Below are 24,585 nucleotides of genomic sequence, written 5' to 3' on the forward strand. Positions count from 1 at the left end.
CCTTTCTTAGGTTGTACGGGGCATGTAGTGCCGATAACAGACACACTCAAGTTGTTCATCCTCTTCCATTCCGGCCTTTACACCGTAGCAATGAACAGAGAGAGGGCAGCAAGGCCAGTCCGGGTAAGGCTTCTGAAGGCCAGGAGGTTTAAATAATTCATCTACGAAGTCCTCATTTGCTTGTGTTTGTGGTAATTTCTCCAGATATTTTTGTTTGTTTCGTAACTGTCAAACTCTGGCACGCCGACTGATTGCCCGCAGCGCCGCCACGCGCTTTCAATCCGCCGCTGTCGCCGATGGGGGCAGTGGACGGAAGACCAGTGCTTGCTATGTCGCTGTCCTATCGGCACATGAGCTCTTCGGCTGCTGGTAATATATTTGGTTTATACTCCAGCCAGAAGGCAGGGAGCTTCGATGCATCTGAAAGCAACGAGGAAGCTGCTCCTCAAAAGCTGGAATTCGTTCTCGCACACGATACCTTAGAAGCAATAGAGAAGGCGACATCTTTTCAAGCAAGGTCAGTAAACGTTCTGCTAGATCACCAGAAAGTAATAATGCTGAAACAGTGTTATTTGTGGACGGTCCCTTCTTAATCGGCAAGAGATCCTGCAGGAAACCTCGTTGAGAATATCAGGCACAAATGAACATTTATTTTAAAGTAGACATGTGCCCTTTAAGGATTGTAACGATCAACCGGAACGACAGAAAAGATATGAAGAAGACGACGTGAACGAGGCATCGAGATTCGCCACGTCCCCACCGCTACGGACTACCGAAACCACTCGCTCTAAATGTTAATAAATGTTTATGTACAGGATGTCACAAAAAAAATACACGTTTTGTTGTTGTTGGTTTTTTTACCGCAATAATGAACTGAGCATCGCCTAACACTGATTTTCCGCCTAAAGGTAGCGCTAGTGGTCACAACCCGATGCCAAAGTTTCAGCCCGATCCGATAGCTTATTCAAAACTTATGTGATTTTCTGAAAGTTTCAATGGGAAAATGGCGGCCGACGGAGTTTTCGAATACATGGGGCTCTAAGGGCACTACAAACCGAAAACGGGCAAAAATGGGCTCCATTTGCCCATCGAAATTTTCAGAAAATCACTTATAGCTTTTGAAGAAGGTATCGGATCGGGTTGAAACTTTGGCATCTGGTTGTGACCTCTAGCGCTGCCTTTGGGCAGAAATTGAGCGTTCGGCAATGCCTAGTTTATTTTTGCGGTAGAAAAAACGCCGTAAATGTTTTTTTTGTTTTTTTTTGAGACGCAGAGTAGTTTTACTTTAGAGCATCTTAACTGCGTTCTTGTGATGTCAGCGTTATATATTACAATCAGATATCTCTGCGAAATAGCTGAGTATTAACACGGTCTTTGTTACCTCACACATTCTGAATATCTTTTAAAGAAAATAGGGCCGATATAGTGTGTTTTAAGAAGGGATAAAAACCTGAAAACTCGACTCGTGCACATCAAAAAGTTGAATAATTCACCGTATCTGTATTTATGTGGAGGCTGTTACAGTGCAAAAATTTGATGGTTAATATATCTTTCTTTGCAAAAGGATGCAAGCTCGACAAAATAAACTATGGTTGTTTTCAGAGACCGCAGAGTTATTGATGAATGTAACTTGTGGTACCATCTATTGATAGGCCCAGCGAGTGGACAACCCGATTCATTGTCATATAACTACATCTAACGTGAGAGGGCGCCACAAGTTACATTAATGTATGGCACCCGTGCATCGTAACTTGATCGTCTGCAAACACGTCCGTCTTTGAATTTTGGCAAGTTCACCACCTAAATGAACATTATCGGTGAAAGTTTGAGTTTTATATCGGTAGGCGCCTACCTCCGCAGTTTTTTCTAGAGCGTAAGTTACACTGTGTCCACTCCGTAGGATATCTCATAAAATATGATGGGAGATCGAGTTTCCGGCCGAAAGGCTGTGAGAAAAGCTAGTTTATAATCCTAAGTTTTTCGCGAGCATACGGTAGTTCCCAGGTAGGGGGGTGTTACGCTGAAAGTTCGAAAGTTAATCGAATTTACGTTATGTAAAGATATATGTAAACACTAGTATAATAAAAGCTAACTGAAAGCAAGGGACGAGCACAGACAGGTACCGGCCGTACATATATGTTCTCGTTTCTCCTTTTATGTTGTTTAGCTTTAGGTGTGCTATTATCTACGTCAACACGCTCGTACTAGTTTACAAGTAAATTAGTTCGCCCCTTTTTCGAGTGCTCCTTTTAAGGAAAAAAATATAAGACAACAAAGTATAATATTACCGCATAAGGAGGCAGTGATCCAGCATGATGTCCTTAAACACAACAGGTATTCCGACGACACTCAGAGGCTTCTATATACATTTTCTGAGTATGGAAAAAACTTCATCCAGTCGTGCAACATGAGCCCGGACGGCTACGTGCAGATGGCCCTGCAACTGGCGGCTTTCAGGTAAGAACACCTTGAGGGCGCACGTAACGCGTTCTTCGTGAAATACGTTTAGGATTCGACATTGTGGGGGATACTTTTACTTAAGTTTCTAGGATGTTTTTTCGGGGTTTTATTTTTACTAACATTTTCGGTGTTTTTTGTGCCATTTCTCAGCATCGTGCAAAATATAGATGTTTATCGGAGATTATATGTTAAAGAAAGAGGATGCTATGTTCCCTGTCTACAAGAAATGCAACTCTAGATAATCCTATTTTTCCGCGAAGCTTTAAAAGTTTCAATTTAAGCAGCCTTATTTCGGGGTTATTTCTGGTATACCTGATTTCAATGAAAGCGTCTCGGGAGTAAGTTTGGGAGGTGTATATGTATTTACATAAAGCACGAACCACTGGAAATACTTGCCACGTACGGTACGGATGAGATGTACTATCGGGGGAAAATGAACTGCGAACAGAGAAGCGCGTGGCTCGCGGTACAGGCTGTGCCGCCTAGAAGTGAGCCTAGGAGCGAGGGTGCGTGGCCTACTCCGACGTGTTCACGCCCCTCCCTCTGCGCTCCCCAAGCTTCAGCAGTGCGCCTCTTAGTGCGCTGAAAGCTATCACCGCTATCTTTGCTGGCTCAGCGCGTGCGGTGCAAAGCTCGCCGCACTCGCCGAGCAGGCAAAGATAGCGCTGACAGCTTTCAGCGCATTGAGAAGCGCACTGCTGAAGCTTGGGGAGCGCCAATCGAGGGGCGTGAACACATCGAAGTAGGCCACGCACCCTCGCCCCTAGGTTCGCTTCCAGGCGGCGCAGCCTGTACCGCGAGCCACGCGCTCCTCTGTTCGCATTTCATTTTCCCCCGATAGTACACCCGCCGGCAAAGAAAGGTGCACGCCGGACCGTCACACTTCCTGCTATCGGCGCCATGACGCGCCTGCCGCGACACCTCGCTTTCTTATCGCGATCTGAAGTTGAACGCCGGACCGTCGACCGCTCCGTGCTATCAGCTCCATAACGTTGCTGCCACGGCAGCCGCGTCATGGCGCTGATAGCACAGAGAGGTCGACAGTCCGGCGTACGGCATCATAAAGCACGTGACTGTACGGTATGGATGAGGTGTTTTGTTGCAATTCTGTAACTAGACACTTGACATGGGTACGAAATTTAGGTGTGTGCGAAGTATGCTCAGTCAAATCCGAATGCAACCTATATGATGACTTTCTAATTAAAATTTCTACCACCGGCTCTCGTATTCACTTTTTCTTTGGCGTACAGCCGCCGCTCGTATAACCTTGCTCAGTAGGCAAAACGTATTTTTTTTTAACTTCACTGTAACTTCACCGGGTAGGGTTGCTCCCTTTAGAGTTAAAACCAAGTGATGGTTGTGGACAGATTGTATGCAGGTCAACAACCATTGGAAAATTTACACGGATTGTGCATCGTCAGCCGAGTTCTATATGAAATCCGCAACAAAAGACTGTAACATCACGTGTCATAATGAGGTCATATGACACCGTGGTGTCTTGCAATAACGTGATTTCGCGCGACTCCCTTAAGTCACGTGAGGCCGCGACGTAAATAAAACCGTGACATAACATGCCATCGGGACGTCACGTGGTACCATGATACCGTGTGACGTCACAGTCATGGGATCTCATCACACCACGTGACGTCATACACACACACATAGTATATGTCTAGCTCATTCACAACACATTATATGCTCCCCGAACTTTGTCAGCATGTTCAGGCGAGTTTCTTGGTATCGAGAACGGGCATACAATTTTACATGAGCGGAAATCACTGCCAGTGCTGATCGGTCAAACAAAGAAAAGTAACCACCCGCCGCAACCTCCAGTCCCGCCTTCTCATATTTTGCGGAGTATAATTAGGGTTTCGTGGTTTAGGGTCTACCTTTAATTAGCGTCAGCATTAGCGTAATGAACACCACGCCTTTTTTTTTTTTTTGAGTATCCGCCATTTTGTGTTTATCGAGAACATCGAGGGCGGTCGGATGGGCATCCTGCTCGCACTCCAGTTTCAAAGTGTGTACCAATGTACGTTTTAATAACTGTTCTCAAATAAGCCATCCAGTTTTTCTATTACACTTTGTTGGAGTTCGCGGGGAATGGGGGCGGGGAGTCGAGGACTTTGTTTTTTGTTTTCAAGGATCTGGTGTTCTTCGAGATATTTAGTGTTGTCAGGCAGAACTTTCATCGCGGGGCTTACGCTGAAGAAGACCGGCCATGGGCATAGAATTTTACAAGCTCAACGAATGATGGGCGTGGCACGTATAGCCTATTCACGCGTGGGTTGCGCGGGCTCCACTCTGGCATGTCCGGGCGAGGAGCAGACGACCGCGCAACCACAGCCAATATTTTTAAGGTTTAGCTGAAACCGTAGTTTTCAGAGCGACTAATCTGGCGTTGCGACGCTAGAAACCAAGACACCCTCAGAAAATAATATCATTTCCTGACAGTGCCTTGTGTCTTCGTCATCCGTGACTGCTTAGTCACGAGTGACGAAAATCTTTGGAGAAGAAGACCAAGGGAGAGGAAAGACAATTTTCGATTATTTCGTTCAGCTCGCTTGCACCTTTGTATTTGAATTGCATTAAAATAATAACCCAAAATTCCCCTCTTTGTTTAAGTTTTTGAGGGAGGCGCAGTCTGCAAATTACGTTCCGGCGAAATTCCGGTCAAATGAGAGGACAGATAGTTCACACCGTTGCACCTTTTGAGGCGTTCATTAAACATGTTATGTCAAGTTCTTCATAATGTTAGTTAAAGGACCGGTTAGCGAGACTTTGCTTAGCTTTGATTACTCCCATAAAGCGACCGTTCCGCTCTTACATTCTCAATAGCAGAATATGACGACCCGGCTAAATACCCAACCTTATGATTTCCGGAAATTCGGACATGAACAGCCCGAGAAGGCCTGCCGAAGCGGAGGCTTCTGCTTTTAAACAAAAAAAAAAACGGCATAAAAAGAGCACCGAAACGGAACCCGGTTTTCCCACTCATTTACACTAGAAGAAGATTCGCGTTCGCAAAGCGGTTGCGAACGCGTTTGTATAAAGATCCAGTGCAATTGCACGCGCACTCGATGACATCAAATGCCCGTGCAATTGTACTGAACTTTATACAATCGCGTTCGCAACCGCTTTCGAACGCGGATCCGCTTCTAGTGTGAATGAGCGGTTAGAGGCGCAGCTCTAAGGCGCCCGTTTCCGGATTGAGCGGCGTCATCGTCGGCGTAACCGCGCGTTGCATTATGGGACGTTTCCTATGATGACGTCACTCGTGGCGTCATGTGTGACGTAGAAAGGGTATAATTTTGCCCCTGGATTTGGCGGGAAATTTTTCCGGCTAAATTTGGCGGGAAATTTTACCGCTACACTAGTGAAAAACTTTCCCGCCAAATTCAGCGGGGAAACTTTACCCTCGCGAGGTCACACGTCGCGTCATGCGTGACCATCACGCGGGTAAAAACTCCTCGCTCAAAATAGCAGAAAATTTTCTCCGTTAAAGTTCGCGGGTAAATTTTACCCTAGTGATGTGACACCTAACGGTCACAATGGACGGGAAGAGGGTAAAAATTCCAAGCTAAATTTAGCGAGAAAATCTCTCCTCTGAATTTAGCGGAAACGATTCCCGCCTACTTTACGGGAACCGTTTACCCTCATGACATCAAACATGACGTCACGTCTGACGTCAAATATGAAAGCAAAGCTATTTCTCGACGGTGGAACCCTTGTTCTAGTCAGTGCGCAGGAATGACACGGCGGAAGCATAAAAATAACTAGTGAAAACAATATTCGTTTCTATGCTGCCTACGAGAACCACGAAACGATAGCTGACGACAGAGTGGAAACGACCTCCTCTCCTGTGCTTCTCGGCGTTGCCACTACGTGGTGTTGATTTCGCTGGCGTCGCCAATAAGGACCCGACGGGAAAGGATGGTGGAACGCCTCCTAAATATGGAAAACTCATCGCGGCTGCCCAATACAAAATGGCCAAGCGACATCCAAGACACACATATCCTGAATTGTCGCGGGATCCTTCCTTCAGATTTGTTAAAATGATTTTGATGGGGTCGATGGTTCCACGGAAAGAATTGGAAGGGTCCCCACAAGCCTCTAAAAAATTATGACGGGTTTCTTACACACTTTAGGAATTTTCCGAAGGTACTTCAGGCCCCTTAGTCAAATGACGGATATCTCAAACCCGTATTTTTTTTTTATGGGTACGTTTAAACATCCCAGAAATACTGGCGGGCCCAATCGACTTTTGTTTCTTTTTTTTTAATAGGGCAATATTTTCCTTTAAATTGAAGGGCGCCATAAAAGCAAATGAGATGGCGAAAATGTATTCCTGCGGGGATCAACTGAAATTGTAACAGTAATCAGTTTCGGTATGGTGCCTGGAGCGCGTCTTCGACTGGTGTGTTTAGCATCCTATCCCGCCCATACATCAAAAGTGGTCCCGATGTGGCAACAAATGACGCGAGAGTCATGCTGTTGCCTGTCGCGATCCTGGCGGTTGGCCGTAGAAATGCTGGCAAAAAGCACGAGCGAACGCGAGTGTCGCTGTCGTCACGGCGTCCCGTTAGGCGTCCCAACTACCGGCTGCACTAGCTTCCGTGAACTGTCACAGTGGAAAGCGACCTGCAGCAGAACAGGCATCTGCTACATACACCATAACTGTTGAAACACCACCAGGGTCGCGACCGGCGACAGCATGACACTTCTATGACGTCATCAAGCGGAAATCGAGGGACCACTTTTTTGGCCGCGGTAAACACACCAGTCAAAGACGTGATCCAGGCACCATAGTTTCGGTAACATTTTAGAAATGCGAAAATTTTGTGTTTACACTTGCAGTGTCGCTCAGTGTGCGTAAGAACTGGCGATTCTGACTAGATATAAAATGTCTAATATTTCGAACATTTTCAGTCAAATTTTACATTGCGCTCAAGTAATGTATGGGTACCGATCTGAAAGTTTAGTTTCTCTTCAAATCTCAGCTCCCTCAATTAGTGAAGTATTTAAGTGTGTATCAATATCTCAATGAAGTGTTCTTTATTTTCCTTTTTACTGCGCCACATTTTTTTTTTTTTTTTTTTTTGACGGCAGCGATTACTATCTCGTATTCTTGTTTTGTGTGTATACTCCATATTCTCCTGCTTTTAGTATACTGGAACTAAAAACAACAAAACTGATGTAGTTTATTTCGAATCACAACATAGACCAGCGCAAAAGTGCTTTTGCGAAGCGTGCGGCGCCGTCGGGGACGCCGAAAGGAATGCGAGAAGACTTAGGTGCAACCCTTTCTAACGGACGACATAGGTGACTTTAGTGGCGACGGCGAACAACCGCTATGCCCTCTCTCTCTTTAGTGTCACGTTGGGGCAAGGAGTAGCGCCCATGACTTCATTCGCGTCGTTTTGGGGCCTTGGTGAGAGGTCTATTTACTTGCCGTTGCGCAAGAAAGGGAGTAGTTTTTAATGCTAAGCACAAACAGACCTTTCCGAAGAGAATTAATTTATAGAAGCTTTGCAGCAGCTGTGCATGGACGCCGCCATAACTGACCTTCAGTTTTTGTTTCTTATTGAATTTTCTTCACTTCATTATTACCATAGCGGGCCAGGTTATGGCCATTTTAAATTTTATTGTGTCCTTCTTCCCAGCAATCGCCTTTCTGGAGGCTCGTCAACACCCGTTTCAGTGGACCAGTATCTCCAGAAGACAAAAGAAGGTCAGCAATGGCGGCGGTAATCTGGCGCGTGCGTAAAGCGTCTCTATATAAAGACAAATAAAAGCGCTCTTTTTATGTGATCTAAATGGAGCATATGATTTTTTTTTTTTACGTATCTGCTTGCTTATCAGTTGAGCCTTACGCGTGTTCAACTCGAATTCTGTATTTTTTTTTATCAGAGTTATTGGCGCTCCAGTCATGGTGTATGGAGCAGCATCGACTCGCCGATTCCTTTGCGGACGGCCTGATCCATTTCATGCTGCCAGGGACGAGAGTGTATCCTTCTGCAAGGCTTTTGATAGCCCCTTAAGAAGCAGGGCAGAGAAGGAGCAGAGCTTCAGGAAAGCCGTGAAGAGATACAAAGAAGATGCAGTTCTGGTAAGTTTGTAAGCGCTGCTTTTGACACCGATAAACATAAAAATATAGGACTGTAAATGGCGCTGTAAAAATATTTGTACGTAACGTAGCAACAAACCGAAGGTGTTTGTAGAGCATTAGTATGGCAAAATGTGGACAACCAGCACATTGAGCATTGTACGCTGAAAGTATGCTTCGAGAGCAGTGGACGCTATTCTCGAAGAAGTAAGAAGACGTTTGAAAATATCGTTTTTATAATTGCTATGACAACACTCAACACTCAGCGGACGCCATTGCTCACGCATGTCATGGTTACCGGCTATCGTTACAGGAGTCATCGAAACGATCTACTAAATCTTTCTAATATTTTCTCCGCTAACTTCACCAAGATGTATGGTGTGTTGACCGTTCGCGTTGTTATCTACTGCTTCGAGATTATTTCATTTATTTATTTCGAACACCCTCAGGGCCACGAGGGCATTCCAAAGGGGAGTGAGTTACCGGTATTTCAGTACAGAAATGTACAACAATATAGAATTCTTAGAGTGCAAATATTTTACAGGGAATAAAATGCTAAAGAAGCGAAATTGTGGATATCATGATCTAAACCGTGGCTGAAGTAGAAAGGAAATGAAGTAATGTGATTTCTTCTTCTCATGGTTTAGATAATGACGTTTCCTAACCAGCTCGTCGGCGTACTTTCGCTCCTTGACATTGTTCGAGCTGAGGTCCCAACGGCGGCCATGAAAAAGTGACGATACCAGCAGACGTTTGAACGGCAATTCTCACGCTGGTTTGGTTTCTAAAAAAAAAAAAAAACATATTTATTATAAGCGAATATTTAGAGTGGTAAATTGTATTCATCTTGATATAAAAGCTATATGAGTATATTAGAAATTCTGCTCGCTGGAAACATGTGAAAAGTGACGATTTTGGCAGTACAAGGCTTGCTAATAGAAATAAACAGTGCTTAATGTTGGACCGAATTGGTTCAATATTTAACGAGGTGTGCACAGGAGTGCTTGCCTTGTATATCATGGCCCTTTTTCATTAGACTTATTAGTAGTTTATTCACGATCACTTTTTTGACAGCTGTTCGGATTTTACGTTCATAAGTTTAACAATTAATAATGGGTACAATTTCAAAATGTGTTCTAAACGGTATTAAGATTGATATACATTGTATGTTGAAAGGCTCGTGTGAATACGCATAAAAATGGCGAAGATAGGCAAACATTGTTCAGTAACAAAGACGCACCACCGCTAGTTTCCAACATAATGTATCCTTAGTTAAATATATGCTGCCTTGTATATCGTTGAAATTTGTTTTCAAACTTTGCGGTTAGTGTTAAAAAAATGCTGAACTGCTGATCAATATGTGTCTTCTTTAGGCAAAATAAGGCATTTTTAATATATGTGTTTTACCGCTTGAAATACAATGTTCGTGTAATCAAGATAGATTATTATTGCATATGAAAATAAGCGGGCTCTGATTTCAGTAAGCGTTGCTCAGGCTTGTCTCAAGGTAAAAAAATTGCGTAGAGCAGGTTCATTATCAGTTTCTATGGCGGATTGTGCCATCTGTTGAGTTGAGATCAAAATTACAGTTCTTCTTGTTCTTGAAAATTGTTGGAATGGCGCTGCAGAACCCACGGATCCTGGGTTCAATTGCCGCCGCTGCCGTTTTCGATCAGGAGGAGCATCGTACCTGCGTATGGTCGTGTATCACTACCGTTTAATTCACGTTAAAGACCCCAGGCTAGCGGTTGTACTGCACTGGCTGAATTGCTCATCTACACTGTCTAACGATGTCCCCATGTCCTGGCAGGCTAAAGTCCTGTTGTGTAAACAACTAACGGCTGATTTGTATGTTTATATTTTAGACAGGTTAATGAGTTCTATTCGCCCTTTTTTTTTGTTTGGAAATTAATTCAGTGGCGACATCTATTGGGTATCCCCGGCCCACTTCCGGTTCACGTATATATTTTAATGTTGTACTCATTATCATTTCATCATGTGGCGAGCTTAAGGTCGTCGCCGTCTTGCACCAACAGCGCCAAGGGTCACCGTCTGACATTGCGATTAATTTATCTTTCATCGACACATATAGTAGCAGCGTCGGACTGACAACTTTGACGTTGTTGGTTTAAGAATGCGGCGGCTTCAACCCTTTTAGGCACATCATCCAATTAATTGAAGTCGTCTTTGATGTATTTTTTTTCGCCAGAGCAACGGGACAGTCTGGCGAAAGGGTACAGTGTGTGTTCGACTCCTGCAGAGTACGGAAATTAGGAAGCGTCCGTGACGTGACCCACATACCTCAAACCACAGTGACGTGTATTTCTCTACCTGGAGAAAATCTCCGTCGTGTGTGTACGCCACAAGAGCAATGTCAGGTTATCGGCTTTGACTCTGTTGGTGTAAGAATGAGACGACCTCAAGTTCGCCACTTGCTTTTTGCGCACGCCATCGAGCTTGCCGTTCGACGCCATCTTGTTTTCTCGTGGGAAGGATGGGGCAATCCTCGGCTGTCGGCGAACGAAGGGGATTAGCAAGCATCATAGAAGCCTCCGTGGTGTAGCGCATGTGGCTTCACAGTGCGATGACGTTTTCTCCTCTCAGGGGACAAAATTCTCGTTCAGTAAATACTGATAAGAGCTTCACCATGAGATATATATAGGAACGTAGGAAGGCCGGTTCTCGCATGCTCGGCTGCGCAAAGCTAACATTCCCCAAACCTACCGTATTTGCACGGTGACATTGTTCAAGAAAAGGTTGGCTTTCATTCGCAGAACTGAGGTGGATAACTGGACAACGATCGGAAAGTCGTGGTGTCTCCACGTAATTCGACCAAATCGCGGAATAGCAGAAGCGCCAAAAAAAAAAAAAAACCTTATTGCGGCGTTAGCTGAGGGAGCGTCTAGCTTTCTGTGTGTTTATGCAAGTTTTTTTATTTTTGATAAGAGGAAACAGAGATATCTTCTTAAGCGAGCTATTACGCTTAGAGTGCGTGAAGGAGGAGCAGTTGGAAAAGCGCGAAATTCTAATGACCCTGGTAAACCGCATAAAACGTGGAGAGGGTAATGTTATTACGCTTTGTATTCTCATAAAACAATTGTAGTAGATGAAAAATTTTTTATCCATTCTGGTACAACTTTTTAATTTTCAATAAAAACAAGTTTTTCTTTTTTTCGGGGATTCATGAAATGAACGACTACGCAAACGGCAAGCATAGCGTTTTTTTGTGTTGAAGTTATTTTAACATTGAAGCAGTCAAGCCGAAAACTGATATTTCTTCCACCTTTCGGAGATCGGATGTTTGGACGCTTGCTATTCTATTAGTTCTCACAGTTATAGAATCCTTCTGCGACACTTAGCAATTTCATTTTATGGCGCTTAGTTTATTAAAAATGTACTTTAGAGTAATTTTGAAAAACAATCCAAACTTCCTTTCTTTTATTGACTTTTCGGCAAACTTTGGCAGGTTCTTACGTCTGGCCTACATTAGCTGTTTTATTTCGCTAAAGAGCTAAAACCTAGCTCTTTTAGTGCATATACATTCAAAATATATGTACAAAATAAAATTTGTTATATTCATGAGTGCCCTAAATTCAGACGATATTTTTTACCCTAAAAACTAGAAATAAAATACACATTCTGGAGGGATCATTCTTCGCCCAAATATAGCACCAACGGTCCGAGCCAGAGCTGAACTTTCGGCAGTAACCGTTACTTTAATCAACAGTTATACGAAATTTTTCAAATTTTCGAATGGGAAACAGCCGGGCGACAAAGCTCTCGAATACGTGAAGCTCAATGGCACCAGCTACTGAACACGGGCGAAAAGGAATCACGTTTTCCCATTGCGTTTTTCGAAAAAAACACCTTGGAACTTTTGAATAAAAAAGAACGGTATAGTGCTCACATTTCGGCATACGGTTCAGACCAGTGGCGCTACATTTGGACACAGAATAAACGTTTTTAGATGCGTAGTTCACATTTCCTGAGAAAATAACGAAAGTTGTTCGAGGGCACGCTATTATTTAAATGAGCAAACATTTCAGAAATCAAATTTGAAACCTTTTATTTCAAAAAATATTTTCGCCTGCTTCGTGTTTTACTAGTAACAACGAGTGATTGTGTTCCATCAGAAAATATAAATCATAAATATGGTATACCGTTTGTATGACTGCAATTGAAACTTTATGATTATTAGTGGTGCGTTGGAACAGCCTCATCGCATAGGTGGTATTTTGGACAAAGTTGTGGCCTTAATATCGATATTTAAATCAAAATATTACTTTATGCGTACACTTAAAAGTAGCTGAGATAGTGCGCAACACTAAGTGAAAGTTGGATTACTCCGCCACAAAGCTCGCCTTTTTCCGACACACATATAACAGTATTCTAGCTTTATTTCCTGTTATATACACAAAGCACTATATATTTTCTTGAGATTTGAATATAGGTCACAATCATACATTGCTATTGATAAAACAATAAGCAAATATATATTTTTTAATTTGTACAGATATCTGGAATTTATATAAAATTAAAATATCTACTTATGAGCTTCGTTTTGATGTCAAGGTCATAAATATCTTAATTAGGCCTTTCTAAACGCCAAAAATCATTAACGAAAGATTGTAAAGCTTCTTTTTTTTAAATATTGTTTTCTTTTGTATTCATTGAGCATAATAAAATATATTTTAAAAGTGTCAGAGTGGAGTCCTAGTGCGATTCCTTGACAAGTGACAAAATAGTGAGCTGTCAAAACTGCGAGCCAAGGCAGAAACGACCAGTTCTGGCCTAGGATTTTTCAATAATTTATTAATTACGTTAAAAACAAGACAAAACAAAACAAAACAAAATTAACTTTGCCGTTTGCTCTCGTGATCATTAAAATAGTGGCCAAAAGTATATATTTCTGTAAAAAAACAAGTAATCAACCCCAAAACCGTGACTGAATTGTAATAAAATCACCCGTATACTTTTTACACTTTTACAGCGATATGGTATGCACGCGGCGAGGAACGGCGAAGTATCGGTTATAGTTATTGGAACGCTCTACTCAACCTCATTTAGTCGGCGACTCAACAAATACCGTTCCCTGTAGGCAGAACTCTTAACTAGGCAGTTTATTTAAACAAATCTGCCGCGCCTTCCAGCGAAGTATTATACTAAGTCAAAACCGGCCCAGACTGATAAAGAAACGAAGGTCGACACATGAGAGACATTCGTTTTTTCTTCAGTCTCGGTGCTTTTTCTTAAAATATGTTCAACCACCCCCAGCTAGTTTGGGCCCTAAGGTTTGGTTCATTGAAACAGTATTCTCTAACGTCCAGCCGCGTTTAAGTTTTTATCGTATTGATTAGACCAATCATTCTCCAAGCGTCTCTACCTAACTAGCAGGAGTCATCATAAACCTCTGTCTTGTGAGAACCTGTGTAATGTTTATGCCGATAAAACAAGTTTTTAATTCACAAAAACTTATCAAGTCATGCCCCAATATCTTTTCCTCACTTCGTGACGTCTTGTTCAAAAGCATCTGAAAGTTACTTCGCCGCGGATCAGAAGCCCACTTCAGAGACTACCCAGCTTGGCATCCTCCGAGAGAAGAGCTGGCAGGGCTAGCGGACAAAACTGGCAGCGCTGGCAGTCTGACGTGGGCGAGAGCACACGGTGAACGTGCAACGTGCGCAGGTGACTAGCCGAAACACTGGTGCCACGAGCTATACCACAATTTTTTGGAAGCATTAAAGCCTCTTCATGTTTCAAAAGTCGCGCTAGGTGCGTCGATCACGAGGCACGTGCAACGTGCAGCCTTTTGGTGGATCATGGCGGCACAGCGCAGCACTGAGCTAGATTTCAGATGCCACGTTCTTCCCCGAAGGGGTGCGCTGCACGTGTCTCGAGCATTTCCACAACAATGATTGGCGCCAGTTTTCCCAGAATAGAGGGGCCTTAGGTAACACGCATTGATGTTGCATCTGTGAGCCAAATATTACGCGTCTTCAAGATGGCCGCCGTGGGTCCTCAGCCTTAAGGCATTAAAGGCGCGCTACCGATTAATTTACCAAACACGCTGCTTTGTCATTCCCGAGTCGTACAATACTCCGCTCCCCCTAATTTGAAACCGCAGCCACTGCTACTCGTACGAGAGCAAGATGTCGAGGAGGAGGAAAACTTTATTCAAAAGCTCAGGTCCGAGCCGTCTTAATCGTCCGCAGTGGAGGAGGAATCGTCTTCTACAACTTGGGTTAGGGTTCTTCGTTGCGGAGGGTCTAGGATCTCCCGCACATGAAGAAGTAGGAGAGGCCAGAGCTCGTTTTGTAGGTCAGGAGGAGGAGCGGCCCAATTTACCCAGGAGTAGGGGAGGTGGGCAGGGAAGCTCAGAGGAGTTGGGCGAGTGGGGGAGCTCGTGGCTCTTGGACAGAGCCAGTATGTGTGTTCGTTTGATTGGTATCCCCCGCACACCTGACACGAAGGCTGTCCGGGGCGGCCCTGTATGTAGTGATTGTATTGATCGCAAGGTAGGGAGTTAGTCTGTGCTTGGCGAATGAGGCTGGCGTCTGCTCTGTTGAAGATGGTGGAGGGTGATGAGAGGGGGCACCGCTGGTGCCGAAGCAGCCGGAGATGTTCTCTTCGTTCCTTGTGATTAGAGGCGCGAGCTTCTCGGGGGTTGTATGGTTCCGGCCAAGGCTTCGGAGGGCTCGGAGGATTGCTTGCGCGGGCCAGAGCGTGTGCACGCTCATTCTCCGGAATGCCTTGATGGCCCGGAACCCATTCGAGACGAACGTGGAGTTCAGGGTGAGTGGCCATGTAGTCCTGAGGGGTAGTGCGGGTGTGATCTGGCAGGCCTTGACATTCAAATGCTCGCAGCGCCTCCTGGCTATCGGATCTGATTGTGATAGTCGAGGTCGAGTGGTCATGAAGGGTGATGGCTTCCTCGATCGCTTGGATCTCCGCCGCAGTTGGGGAAGGGACGCCGCAATAGGCGGGTGGATGTGGAGTGGGGGCCGATGACTGCAGTGATGATCCGATCTGGTTGGATATGAGCGTCTGTGTAGTATGTGTCGTGAGATAGTCGAGGCTTTGATACGTTCTTTCCCAGAACGAGTGCTCGCGCTACTAAGACACGGCTCAAAACCAGGAGCGCGGGCTAGCTCGCGCTTGTAGCCTTTAGCTGTAGTATCAGCTCTTTCTCAATTTTCTTTGGCAACAAATTCAGTGGCTTTATTTATACGGTAGGCCAGGCACACTCCTGTTTGACGGAATTTTTTTTCGTAATTTTTTACGTAATTCTTCACTTATTACTATTTTATCAACAGATTGAATTCAGTCTTGAGAGTACTATAGCTGACCGTTTCCAGTACATAGAAAGTATAATGATTGATTTCGAAAATACTACGAAACCCGCCTTCTAGTTCAAAACCGGAATTTCTTGGTGGCTCTTTGCACGGTGGCGCCAACGCGTTTTAACTCAAGCCCGAAATAGCGAGGAATGACCGCTAGGACCCCCGCCAACATGCAGCAAGCATTTGTAGCATGCACGCAGTGGTACCTTTGGCTAGAGTGCCTTCATACACACGCGCACTTTTGCTTGAGTGGTGACATCTCAGCCATTTCTCCGCCCAATCGTTCTTTGTGCATTCTGAAGTGCGCGCCTGTAACGCAGCTTGAGCGCGTAGCTTTGGCTAATGCATAAACGCCATTTTACCGCCCAAGTCACGCACCGAGTGGGCGAGAGCGGCACATGCTGCCACATTCAGGACAACAATGGATGTCTTCACCCTGCGACAGACAGACGCGTAGGCACCCTACTTTTGGCAGTCTTGCATTCTCTCGGTGCTCGTGAAGTAAGCTCGAGTGATCAAAAGCCTGCCAAAGGCACCTTCGCGTGCGCGCTGCGCGTGTTTGAGGTCTGTCGCTTCCTGCAGTCCTTGTTTGTTGCTCTGAGCTCTGTTCACCTTAGTGACACTAAATAAGCTACGCTTCAGAGTAGCGGAACTTCACATATTGTTGCTTAAAATGATAATTTCCAGTTATCTGAAGTTGTATCTTAAATCGCAAGAAACGCTTTTCTGTCCTCTACAAATGTTCAAACAGTTCACGCGAAGCCAAGCAATGTTACGTGGGCTTCCTAACACCGAATCTTATGCTGATGAAGTCGCCCTTTTGAATCATGATGATCGGCAGTAGCGTCTCTCCTGCACAAGCAACGAGACGGCGGGGCCCACAACAATCTCGGGGAACATAGTGCCGCTGCTCTAAGCGCGGCACATTTAGTGGCTCTAGTTCACCCTTAAGCTGAGACTACAGCTCAAGCTACAAGTGCGAGCAAGCCCACACACCTGGCCTTGGGACGTGCATTTCACGAGCGCTCGTTGTGCGGAAGAATGCTTCATAGCAGCGACCTCGAGCTCTCGTGCTTGTAACATTGGCCGTTGTCTCAGCATAAAAGGGTACTCCAGTGTTTTCTTCATGGTCCTGATGTGTGTGGACTTGGAGGGACAAAGGGGTTTCGTCCAGCGAACCCGGCGCTTGCTTCACCGGCAGACTGTGCGTAGGTGTGTTGGTGAAGGGGTGACGGAGGGGTAGGGGTATTCGCAGGACCAATGAAGAGGTTTTCCACCACCACCAATTCCATTTGCTTGAAAACTAACTAAGCACGGCAATAAATATCCCTGAATTAGTATCCCAGGTATTAGGTCAAAGTCATTTTCTTCGCGAGCTTATAGAATATATATTTTTGTCCCTCAAATGAAAGTCCTTACTGGCAACAATAAAAAAGTGACGCCAGCAGCTGGCAGGGGTTAACTTTTCGGACGGTTGAATTTGTTCGAAACTGAGTTCAAGCAGTTTCATGGTGTCAAATGAATGCCTTTAAAGCTCGCTCCAGCACCCGTGCGCCAGCACGAAACAAGTCCGTGGTATAGTCTATGTTTAGCCTGCCTGCTACTGACTTCACGGCACTGAGAATTGCGGGTAAATTTCCATGTTGTTTTTTGCATCATTTACATTTAAAGGATTCACAATAGTCGTTATGAATTTATCGATACTAAATAGCATAGCGTAGATTTTAAAGGCCAGAAATTTAGTAAATATAGCCAGTTGGAGTAGCTAAATACATTTCTGGAGTAACCCTTTTAGGGGTGAACGGACTATAGTGGGACTCGAACATTAATGTTTTACAACCATTAATAGTTAGAAATTTGCCTTTCCTACTTGGCTTTGCAATAAAAGACTGTAATTAGTTTTTCGAACATAACCTATTTTTTCTTTTCTTCATCAGACTAAATTGGCGTATTAGCCTCCACATTTTTCCATAAAAAATAATTAAACAATTATTTTCGGATTTAACTTTATATATATTAATCCTACTTTTATCCTTAATTCGAATGTCAGACAAATCAAAATACCTCGTGATTGAAGCGGGATTTAAATCAAGCGTGATCCAATTTCTCTCAAAAGCAAGGGTTCGGCTTGAGCCAAGATTAGTAGATCAACTCGGACGTGGAAATACCCATAGACGCTGCTTTATGCGCCGTTCATCCCCAAAGGCTCCCCTCCAGTAAAGTTCCAGTACACACCAACTCGGCTGTATGTTGTAACGCCCCTGTGGTGGCTCTGCGGTCGGCACTGTGCTGACGAAGACGCATCATCGCGCTCGAATCTGATTTTAGCGCAAGATCAAATACCATTCTTGGTACGAAAAAATGCCGACTTGTTTGTAAACAGGGAGTTGGCGCATAGCCTCCCGCAGAGCCGCTTATACAGGAGAAATTCGCTATTATCTTGAACTCCTTGAAATTCCAGCAGCAACAACAAAGATTCTGGTAACCCAAAAATGTAATATTAGCTCCGCCATGTTCCGTTATTAAATCTCGAATCACATTCAATACGATGATGCACAACTCTGCGTCTGAGCGCAGAACATTCTTTTGCGGCAGGCCGATGCAGAGCGTTGCCAAGTGCGTTAGCAGCAAGCTTCTGCACACAGTTACGTTAACACGCACTCGACCACAGTCAAGACTCAAAAAAGAAGGCGGTATCGTCTCTCGCCGCTTACCAATAGGAAACGAAATCTCCGTCAGTTATGGTTGCGTTCGACGATACCATATTGCAATGCTGGAATGACCCCCTCTTACGTCCCCATTAATGTACAGCAAGAACAAGCAACATTCCGCGTCTGAACGGGCAATTGGATGAGGGCCCTCTTCAGGGGCGGGCAAGCACGTAATTCTGCCTTTTTTTTTCGCTGCTTTTAATTGGTCACTGCCTCACGCCGCGTAGAAGGTTTAGTTTGTTTCAACTTTCTTCTATCGCGCTGCGGAGTCCTGCTTGAAGGAGCGGTGGGCACCTTCAGCAGCTACTTCCTGCTGTAAGGATGTCACTCCATACTCAAAGAGCTTCAATCGCAAATGTGTGTATCAGCCTTTAGGCTCACAAAGGATACGCTGAGGCGCCACGGCATTGTAAGTGGTTTTCGTTAATGTAACTTACAACTGAACCAAAGCTATAACGGTGAATCCTGTAACGTCTACCTTCATTCTTGGGGGAGAAACATGCTGTGGAGTGCTAACGTCTCTAAATAAAGTAAAGCGGTCCTCGCAGCGTAGAAACCGTCGTCAGCTTTCTGAGTCCGCATTAGTGTAGCTTTTTGGAGACTTGTACTTCGTGATCGTGGCTTCAATCAAGAAAAAAACAAAAACACCTAGTTTCAGGAGGGATTCGGGGCCAGGAAACAGAGCGACGGTTATCACATTCGTCGATAGTGGTCGGATGCGTTCGTTGTTTACTACATGTCCTAAACGCCCAAGAAAAAACTTCAAACTCGCACTTGACTGCGCTTATTATGAGGTTGTAGTGTCGATGACGTTCGAATAGATGCCGGAGATGATGAAGGTCCACGTCAGGTGACAGATATAGGACAAGGATGTCATGGAGATACGTGAAGCCAGAATGAAGTCTCTCTGTTACGACATCGATCAAAATCTGGAAGGCTTGTATGGTATTTTTTTACTGAAATGGCAGGTGACTGAATTCAGTCAGGTCGGATGCGTCAGGATACGGGCTTTGAGGTGATCTGGGTAGAGGCCAGAGAGTGTCACCACGTTCAGCGCACGGTAGTTCCCACGAGACATCCAGTCAGCGGCTACTTCCTTGGTAATATGGAGAGCGGAATGGATCAACATCTCGATGATGGTCGAACAATCTCATTTCCGTCTTGTGTTCTAACTCGCCTGGTGGCGTGGTGCTTTTTGAAAGGCAGCCGCCATGGAACAGCGTAAGCCAGCTGACCGCGAATTATGGTTCGGTGACGACGTCCTCCGTCGCTGGCGTGGTCGAAAGGACGCAGTAAGAGTAGAGACTTACGTCACGTGGCTGATATACTGCTCCGACACGCAGCATTCTGTTGTAAAAGCAAAGGACGAGATGATTGAGGGCTTGACCTTTTCGGAGTGTCGGGTGGTGGACTCGATGAACTTTCAGTGGTGCGATGTCAACCAAAAGCGTGAATTGGGTAAAAAACTTCATCCAGGAGAGCGGGACAAACTGACGCAACAAAAGAACAACTACGCGTGCAGCGCTTTGCTCCAAAGCCGAATTTTCGACGATACCAGGAAGTTTGGACTTTGAGATAATGGCTTTCCGAAGAAGATCGTCGTCCCTTAAGTAATGCACAACTTGCGGATTCAACAAAACGGGAGGAGTGACCATAATGCAAAACCATCCGAATCGCTGTCCATGGACCTTACGACGAGTGTTGGTAGGTTCTTGAATTCTTCGCGCGGGGTCATTACTTCTTAAAATGTAGCGAATTTCTAACACCAGATTTTAGGAGGATTACGCACTTCTCCACTGGAGCAAAGTGGAGCGGCTGAAGCTTGTTTTACCGCAGACGTTCACAAATTGTAGCTTCAGAAATAATTCTGAGATAGTGAAACTTCCATGACCTGGTTGGCGTGTAGTGCCAGAACTGGCCGGGTAAAATTATTCGCGGTGGTTAGGAGCATCTGTGCTGTTGAAGGCAGACGTCCCAGAAAGTGTTCCTTAAAGACTGCAACGTGGGCTATTGCGTTTCGCTCTCCAAGAGCGGTCAGCATGTGACAGAGTTGCTACGAAAGGCCCCGATCTCCAAGTGCTTCTGTTCAAAGTAATTGCTGCAGTCGCTTGCGTTCTGAAATGTCCGCTTATTTCAGGATAGCAGATGTCAGCGCGTCATATGCGTCAGCAGGCGGGTTTAAAAGACAATTGATGGAATGATGTGAAAATTATTGTTTCAAGGATGGTAGTTACTATTTGGACGTCCACTTTAAAAATAATTTTAGAAAATTATTTTTACGTTCATGACGCCAATTCCTAAAGACATTAAAATATTTTCGAATACATTTCGACGCCATTTGTAAAAATAAGTTTTAAATTATTTTAATGTCTCAAACTTAAGAACTTCGAAGCCTCGGAGTCCGGAATGTGCAGCAATCAAAAGGGGTGCTAAAAAAAATTATCATTTTTCTTACAGGCAACGTCGCGGTTTGAGACGTATTCTTCAAAAACAAATGTTACGCAGTCCACTGCTGTTTTTATTAGATTTTGAAGGATGGGAAATGCAAAATAAAAACTTCTCAACGTACATGAGCCATCAGGGCGCACGTAGAGGGCACAAACATTACAAAATGCGGCACCGCTGATTTTCATAATTTATTTCACGTGATTATAGACAGAAGGTGAATGACTTCTCATAAAAATCGCCGTTGATTGGAAAAGGGGTGTATCACGTACAACAGCGCCAGATCTTTCGTTCGTTCGCACCGGTCAAAAAACATCAACGAGGCTGCCTGTGCATTCACAAACATCTCTTTAACATGCCCATCGTTTCGTAGTCAACTCGCTCGATAGAAGATAAAAGTTAAACAAAACAGCACGAGAACCAGATGCAAAGCAAATACTGCAAGGGTGACGATGTGGGTTAGTTGGTTCATACTGACGAAACGGCAAACAGCGCACAGTAAACGGGGACTAAAGGAAGTGCAAACAGGACAAGCGCTGACTCTCAACTGAAATTTAATCACATGGAAACAAAACAAAGAAAACATCAACTCCGTCCACGTCACATGACTCATTCACCACGTGTCCCAAAAAACAATCTCTGCTACTCAGGCCCAGTGACGTTTGGCTTACGCAGTTGACCCCCGCTTTGATAATTGCATGCGCCTCTAAAATTTCTCATAAGCGCACTTCCGGGGTATTGACAGCAAGGTAGACACTATAGCGTCTACCTTTCTGTCAATACCGATTGAACGGGACAGCTTTATGAAGTTCAGCTCTTGAACTTCCAAAGAAGATTTCCAGCCCAAAATATAATTTTAAATAAGAAACTAAGCGCGGCTATTTTTTGCGCACGATGTCCACAAATAAATAGATAAGTAAATAAATATATCTATATATTTTTTACCAATAAATTTAAAATTATGTGTACACTGTCAGTATCGCGTTGTAACCTTCAAATTGTTCTACGAAAGAGTTACATATATATCTGTAATTCTTTCGTAGAAGATGTGCAGTCCGTGGTGTCTTTTATAAGAGACACCACGGACTGCACATCTTCCGACCTTAAACACAGGATGAATCTCCGACGTTCGCAAACGGAAGGTTGCGATGCTGCGCGAACGTTTTTTGAAAGATCCTGCGTAGGGTTGTCCGGGCGCAACGGCTTGGTAGCCGTTCGAAGGGAAAAGGATTCGCCTGCGGTTTGCTGACTGGACGGCCACGTTTCGCTACTGCCGAGGTTGCGGCCGGCGGCCGAGCGCGCGCTCTTCCGCAGACCCCCCCTCCAGCAACGGCTGCCACGAGAGGGACGGCCGGGCGCGCTCTCGTGAAGCGGCCGCCAATGGCTATCTAGGAGCCATTTTGCTCAGCCAATAGAATAATAAACATTTTTTTCGTTTTTTGCGGTTACGGATGTTGCCGTCTTTACTCCTTGCGATAGTTAATGCTTTCGCATTAATAAAAGGGGGGAGAATAGCACGTGAAAGAGCTTAAGACGGGTTAGCCAGTGGCCGGCAGCCAGGATTAGGTGTTTGCTGCACGTCCCAAACCAGAAGTGGGCTGCCAGGTAACAGGTTAAAAGGACACCACCTCATTTATGCTTTCAGCATAGTGCTTCCCAGAGTCCAGTCGTCGGCTCGCTGTGGAACATCGGTTCGGTTAAGGACTGAGAAGTAATCAGAAACGCCGACAGCTCGACGTCTTACCACTCTGATCCATCCAGTATCAAGCCTTCACCCGCATGCCACATCAATGTGACCAATTTAAAGAAGACACACCGATGTCTTGAATCCTCATACATACCCGGACTAAGCAAAACCCGACTCACCTTTGTATATATTCGATGTCTAGTTTATTTTCTTTTTCCGTAATCAGTTGATTTCTTTAAAACAAACTGTGAATAATCTTCTAGGTTCGGACCCTGGTTTCGTAACACATTTCTTATATTTTAAAACCTTGATGTTACAATTTGTAAACTTCGAACTTCACTTCATTCAAAAGGGCAGCGAATGAAGAAAATGACTTTTTCAACCAAGTGATTTGGACCGAGAGACAAAATAGTCCCGCGACGGAAATGTGAATCTTCATATTACAGATTACTAATCGGACCAGGACACTCCTTGATTCAGAGACAAGAACCATCAATTTATTTTGTATGTCAACTTCTAGTGCGGCATCCTCGCAACATAGTTATTTAACATGAAATAGATGTAAGGGCACAAACAAGCTGGTGGTCCCTAAGCATGATTCAAAACCCCTGAGACTACAGAAAACGACAGACACTCGAAACTCTCGAAGTAAGATTATTTAAGTTTACCTTCTGGAAGGCAATCTCACCGTTAGAAAGTACACAGAGGAAGTTTTTAAAAATACGCAGTCGACTCCGCGTGCGACCAGCCACAGACGTAGTTTCAGCAGGATGGAGCACCACCGTATTTTCGTCAGGCGCTGGAATTTACTTGATAAAAACTTTCTCGAACGCTGGACCGGACGAGCAGGACCAATGCTTTGGCCTCCCAGATCGCCCGATTTGACGCAATTTGACTTTTGCTTTCGTTTGGATCGCATAAAGGATCATGAACACATAAAGTAATACATAAAGGATCATATACGTAACCAAGATTTGGGACATAAAGGACTGTAAGCAAATAATAATCGATGCTTGTGCCAGCATCAGTGCCGAAATAAGCAAACAAACTTTGGGTTCCAGAGAAAACGTTTAATTGTTAGCATTGAAGCTGAAGGAAGGCACTCCAAGCATTTTGTTCGAATTTGCCTTTCAGAGAGACACAATTTATTTATTGTTGCTAGAAGGTTCTGTGACGGAAAACATAAACTGGTCTTGCCCGTGGCACAATTTATTTTGGATATTTGGGGTAAGGAATGGATAGGCATCAGGCAACGCCATAAATGGCAAAGATCACACGGGTGTACCAAAGTTAAACAGGCAAATAGGATGAAAACACCTATTGTGTTTCAAACAGTATTCGTTATGAGCTATGATAAAATATAAAAATACTGGGCGCATAACATTGCCAAAACCAGAATGTGATTACAAACATGTTCAACTGGAGCGCTTCTAGGACTACAACTGTAACTCCTCCTTGCGACTGGCAGTAAGCTCCAGGAAGCTAAACACGCTGTTTCAGCCGTCAGCTCTGGATGTTTGGTTGCCGTCTTATGGCAACGTCTTGCCACTTCCCCCTCCCCCCCCCCCCATTCATTTTTTCACGTGTTGGCATTAGTACCCTGCTACAGGTGCTGACTTCGGACTGGTTGGAGCACACGTATTAAAGTTCTCAACGTCGCCACGGGATGACGTCGCAGGTTCACGTAACACGTCGAAGTCGAAACCGAATATCGTCGGCGACGTCCCCCGTGGACAATTTCCGCGCCGCCCCGAGGAGGGCGGCTTGTGTATCACTGGAGTGCTTGTCAACTCACCCCGGCCCCTTTGTTCACGCGCTTCGCGGCGGCAGTTTGTG

The 24,585-nt window shown here is 44.7% G+C and overlaps 1 protein-coding gene across 1 annotated transcript in view; it reads left to right on the forward strand.

Annotated features, from left to right (window-relative positions):
- Window positions 1-2,461, forward strand: part of LOC120846209 (choline O-acetyltransferase-like) — a 40,929-nt gene extending 38,468 nt beyond the window's left edge. Inside the window, exons 5-6 of the mRNA XM_040503672.1 lie at window positions 395-517; window positions 2,335-2,461. Of these exons, the coding sequence (XP_040359606.1) occupies window positions 395-517; window positions 2,335-2,461 (250 nt within the window). The remainder of the gene's footprint in view (window positions 1-394; window positions 518-2,334) is intronic.
- Window positions 2,462-24,585: the final 22,124 nt, after the last annotated feature.

Source organism: Ixodes scapularis, unplaced genomic scaffold (assembly GCF_016920785.2).
Source record: "Ixodes scapularis isolate PalLabHiFi unplaced genomic scaffold, ASM1692078v2 PGA_scaffold4__175_contigs__length_147842914, whole genome shotgun sequence".
Classification (NCBI taxonomy): domain Eukaryota; kingdom Metazoa; phylum Arthropoda; class Arachnida; order Ixodida; family Ixodidae; genus Ixodes; species Ixodes scapularis.